This window comes from Loxodonta africana, chromosome 15 (genome assembly GCF_030014295.1).
Source record: "Loxodonta africana isolate mLoxAfr1 chromosome 15, mLoxAfr1.hap2, whole genome shotgun sequence".
In the NCBI taxonomy this organism is placed as follows: Eukaryota; Metazoa; Chordata; class Mammalia; order Proboscidea; family Elephantidae; genus Loxodonta; species Loxodonta africana.
Window position 1 is genome coordinate 59,412,741 of NC_087356.1, and position 5,552 is coordinate 59,418,292.

The following is a 5,552-nucleotide window of genomic DNA, read 5'->3' on the forward strand; positions in this document are numbered from 1 at the left end:
TGACAGCTCGTGCTCTTGGTGAAATTCCACACACCATCTTGGTAAAGGATAATTCCCTTACAGTGCACCCCAGAGGCATATAAAAATGAACTCAGAGTTTTCCAGTATCTGGTATTATTGAGTTAAATGGACATAAGCAGGGGTCTGCCTGTTGATGTGATACACAGGTGGTAGGGGCATCTGACCTGCCATTTTAATGATGTCGTGATGAGGAAGTTCTGCCTCAAATCTTTACCAGGTCCCTCCTGCCTCAGCTCCTGCCACCCAGTGAGACAGGGGGATAGGAGTGGGTAGTGCCAGCATCTGCTACTCAGAGTGCCACGGTGCTGGAGGATGCGACTTCAGTCCACATGGGAAATTTGGCAAGGCCACCTTGCTTCACTCTGCCTACCTGGATGGCAAGACCGGGCGAGCCCAGCAGACAGGCTGAGCCAGAGGAGCTCATGCAAAATGAGTCTTCAGACCATAGAGCATGTACCGGGAGGAGAAGACTGGACCATGGAGGATCCAGGAGAGGCGAAGGGGCTGGTCAGAGATGGTGGATGCTGACAGACTGCAGGGACCAATCCAGGAGACAGATGGATCGGCAGGAGGTGGCCAGACCATGTGAAGGTGTTGGGACAAATTGGACAGGACCTAGATCTGGACGGCAAAGAGACGGAGACCCCAACATCCTACGCATGGGGGCCAGCAAGGAACGTTCTCTCCACAGCAGCTGGACTGTGCTGCCAGGGTCCACAGTTGTCATCTCTTCTCCTCACTTGAGCCCACAGCTGCACACCTGCAAGCAGGCACCAGGTCCCCTGCCTGCCACTGCATTCTGTTTCTCCAGTTTTGCTCCAGAGGATGGCTTTGTGGGAGATACGTCATCTCATTTCCCTGAGGTCCTGAGAGGCAGCCACCAGACGGCACATGCTGAATGTCAGCAACATTAAACTAACGCGTTCACATCATTGAAAAGCCCTATTTACACATAATAAACGCGATAGATGCCGCGGAGGAAAGAATGTTGTATTGATTAAAACAATGGCCTGTAATGCCTCCTGAAAGCTTCAGTCACCAGCAGCTTCCTCAGCAGGCCTCATGCTCTGGCAGCCTCCCTACCTGATCACGTCAGGCCTGCTATCAGCTGTCACTCTCCAAATTGAGGAGGCTGGCGTTTCCACGCGCCATGGGCACCGCGGCCCACTGCTCCCTCGCTGAGTGCCCAGCACTGTGCTACGTGCTTTCTGCGCTTGACGTCAGTGTTCCCATCAGGGCGCCTTAAGGTGGGGGGATTATTATTTCCAGTTTACAAAGAAAGAAGCAGGCTCAGGGAGAAGTTCAATGTCTTGCCCAGGGTCACGCAATTAATAAGTAGTGGAGCTGGGATGTCAGTCTACATCTAACACTAGGCTGGACTCCTGTGTGTATCCTCTCCATCTGATGTCTCTATGTCTGATGTCTATATACAGAAAATACATAAACAGAGAGCCAGTGGGAACCTACTGGGTGCCTGGCAGTCCCCTAGGTCCTCTCTCATCAGGAATACCGTCACTAATTTGGTGATGGAGAGAGTCTGTGAGCAGCTCAACCTTGGCCATGACCCCAGCTTTCTTCAGCAAGGAGGAGCAAATTAGGAGGCTTCAGGTTCTCAGAAATGGAAAGCCTCATTTTAAAAAGATAGCCTGTGCCCTCAGGCCACCAGCCGGCCCCCTTGGCTGGGAAGGAGCCGCAGCCTGCCAAGGACAGAAAGAAGGCCTGTGGTCCAGATGCATCTGTCAGACGATGACACTCAGAGAGCAGCCAGGAGGTGCAGGATCAGGGCGCTGGTCAAGCACATTGAGGTAATTTTGCCAGGTGCTGGGTAGATGGTGTGGGGCCCAGGAGAGCCGAGGGTCTAGCCATCCAGACAGATGGGAGTAGTTCCCTGTTATTAATGAGCAGATCTCCTCTGCTGTCACTTACTGATGGTGTGACTTTGGGCCAGTCACTTTACTGTCTGATCCCCACACCTAAAATAAGGATAATACTACTTTCTATGTCAATGTTGGGAGGACCGAATAGGAAAATCTGTGTGGCGGCACACAGCGCTGGCCCGTTCTGCAGCAGCACTCAGCAAACCTGAGTCGCAACCTGAGTGCAGAGGGGACATGAGGTGACCCTTCTTCCCCTTCTTTCCTCGCGGGTCATCAGAGACACCCTCAGACCCAAGGGCCCTTTGCGTTCCACTCTCGCCGCTGGCCTATCTGGCCTGGAGCTGAGGGCACCACTTGTTCCTCAGCCGTCCGTGCTCACCAGCCTGGATTTGGAAGGTAAATGGGCAGGTTTTTGCATCTGCCGAAATACTGGCTTCAGCAGGCTCTGCTTTCGTCTGTGCTAGCTGAGGATTTCCGCTAAACCCTCCGGCTGTGTCTGGATTATTGCTTCCAGCAGCATCAGGGGACTGCAGCTGGATACCAACTCTCGCAGGCGAACACTGAAGGCAGAAACACAAGCCAGGGTTTAGTGAGGCCGGTCAAGGCAGCTGCTTGGGCTGCTGGCAAAACACAAGCAGCCCGGCAAGCAGCCCAGCCTCGAACGGGCAGCGCCCAGGCGCCACTACTGGGCCCTGGGCTAACCTGGGTGGCAGAGATGGGGTTACGCTGCCACGAGCCAAGGAACACCTGGGGCTACCAGAAGCTGGAAGAGACCAAGAAGGATCTCCCCCTAGAGCCTTCGAAGAGAGAGAGCATGGCCCTGCTGACACCCAGAATTCGGACTTCTGGCCTCTGGAACTGTGAGAGGATAAATGTCTGCTGTTTAAGCCACCCAATTTGTGGTGCTTGTGGTGGCAGCCTCGGAAATGAATACCCCAGTGTCGTTACTCGGTGCTAATGAGTCCATTCCGACTCATAGGGACCCAATGTGACAAAGTAGACCTGCCTCCAAGGTTGTCTTGGCTGTAATCTTTACCGAGGCAGATCACTCCATCTTTCTCCCACAGAGCTGTTGGGTAGGTTTGAACTGCCAACCTTTCTGTTAGCAGCCAAGCACTTAACCACTGCACCACCAGAGCTCCTTACCCTCAGTAAAGCCAGAGAAACCACATGAGCGGAACCAGGGCCCAAACCAAGGGGAGGACTCAACTTTAGAGTCAGATAGACCTGGGTTCAAACTTCTCTGTCCCTTAGCTGTGTGACCTTGAGCAAGTTACTTAACTCCCAAGAGTCTTGTTTTCCTCATTCATGAATTATTAATAACTACCGAATATAACCGGGAATAAGTGAGCTCGGCTCTGGTCTGCCTGGCCTTCCCTGCCTCATCAGGGGACCAGAGGCTCTCGAGGTTAGGGGCTCCATATCTGGCTCTGAGACCTAATCCTGGGTCAGGAGGAGACTCCTGGTAGAGGGCATGGCCAGGCAGGGCAGAGGTTTCCCTCAGACCAGAAGACCCATGGCTGGATCTGTCTTCCTGGACCCAGAGGGGAGATGGGGGAGTCAGACCCAGGCCACATGTGGCCCAGCTTGTTCAGGATGCCCAGAAACTGTGCCAGCCCCTCCCCACAAGAGGCTTACCAGGAGGACAGCCAGTGGACAAACTCAGCAGGATGTAGGACTTGGCCCGGCAAGTTGGAGACTGACCGTGCAGGACAGTGCAGAGGTGAGTGAAGTGAGGAGAGAAAACCCAGGCCCCACCCTCAGTGTTTAAAGCCCTCCGCAGTATGCCTCAGCCCACCTTTCTAGACTTCCTTCCACAGAGCCTGTCTTCCAGCCACACTCAATGTCCACTTTGTCCATTCCTACCCCAGAACCTTTGCTCGCACCATTCCTTCTGCCTAGCATGCTCTTCTCCCGTCTAGAGCTAGCCAGTTCTCAGCACCCCCTCTGGCTGAGCCCTAGTCCCAGCCCCTCCATGCAGACCTCCCTGGCCAGACCAGCCGCGGTGGAAGCTGGGTGCTCTCTGTGTGAGCATCCTGTCTGCCCAACCACAAGGGCTTCCGAAGGACTGAAATGGAGTCTGGCACAGCTTCATACTTCAGCTTTCGTCCAACGTCCAGCCCATTCAGCAAGTCTGTATGAATCTTCTGCTATGGGCTTTTCGCCTTCCATGTGGGAGACCGGGGTTCAATTCCTGGCCAAGGCACCTCACGCGCAGCCACCACCCGTCTGTCAGTGGGGGCTTGCGTGTTGCAATGATGCTGAACAGGTTTCAGCAGAGCTTCCAGACTAAGACAGACTAGGAAGAAGGACCTGGTGATCTACTTCTGAAAATCAGCCAATGACAACCCTAGGGATCACAACTGTTCAGTCTGTAACTGATCATGGGAAAGGGGCAGGACCAGGCAGCATTTTGTCCAATTGTGCATGTGGTTGCCATGAGTCAGGGGTTGACTTGACAGCAGCTAACAACAACAACAAAGGGACCAGTCACTGTGACAAGTGCCAGGTATAAAAGGATGATTTTGCCTTGCTTCTGAGGACCTTACAACCCAAGAGAACAGACAGAACCGTGAACAGATAAATATAACGTGGCAGTGGAGAGAGGCAGAGGGGATCACAGGAGTAGAGAGAGTGTTTGGTGACAATGGTCACCTACAGTCATACCCTATAAGAATTGCCCAGATCCAGGTGCAAACCCCAAACATGGAGAAACTCTCTAACACCACCTACTCCATCAGTGTCCCCTCTCCAGGGCCAGAGTGGCACAGCCTCCTTTGCACAGCCCCTTTTGGCCGCCCTTCCTCCCTCCATCTCTGTCTCTCCGGTTCTCCTCCTGCTCCGGTTTCCTGCCTGATCCTGTGCCCCATCTTGTTCATGAGCAAAGTTATTGGTTAAATTAGAGAGTGGTTACTGGGGACATAGAGCACTGCAGAGGAAAGGCTCTATAGAAATCTAATAAGTAAATCAGAGGGATAGAAGCTCAGACAACAAACAGGAGGACTTGCAAAGATGAGGAGGTGCAGCCCCAGGTACCTGTGAAAATCATGATTGACAGGGCAGCTCAACTCCCCCGGCCCTGGTGGGACTGAGAAAACTGGATTCCATGCTCACCTTTTGGGGGAACTGACACTCTCCCAAGTGATCAATCCTAAGGGCTCTTGGTGCAAATGCCTGGAGACTCATGACTGTTACCTGTATTAGTCTCCACCTGTTCATGCCCCAGGACCCCCGATGGCCGCTGGGAAGGGAGGCCCTCTCATTCAGAGACATTGGCATGCTCTGGCAAAAAGACCTTCCCTGGCTCCTGCTTCGTGGGGGTGGCATGTGTTGGCGGACAGAGAATGGGTTTTAGGTTTGGATTCAGATTCGGCTCTACCATTCTCTAGCTCTGTGACCTCTTGACGATGGCGCAGCTTTTCAGGTCCTTGGTGTGTGCATCTGCAGAACTGAGGAAAGTTCCTGTATCCAGGTGTGGTGAGAATAAAATAAGAGAATGTATGTAAGGCATCTCATGGGCAGAAACTTGCTCGTGGAAGGTTCTCAACACATCTCAGGGCTGGTAAGCCCAGACCTGTTGCTATATAAAGAGCTGCAACTTTCACCTCTCCCAGATGCCGCCTATTTGCTGAGCCAGGGCCCCAAGGACCCAGT

General features: G+C 53.3%; 1 protein-coding gene across 1 annotated transcript in view; it reads left to right on the top strand.

The window, feature by feature from the left end:
- Nucleotides 1-2,613: 2,613 nt before the first annotated feature.
- The window catches only part of KIRREL3 (kirre like nephrin family adhesion molecule 3), a 174,341-nt gene continuing 171,402 nt past the window's right edge, over nt 2,614-5,552 (top strand). The window contains exon 1 of the mRNA XM_064268310.1: nt 2,614-2,758. Within this exon, the coding sequence (XP_064124380.1) occupies nt 2,614-2,758 (145 nt within the window). The remainder of the gene's footprint in view (nt 2,759-5,552) is intronic.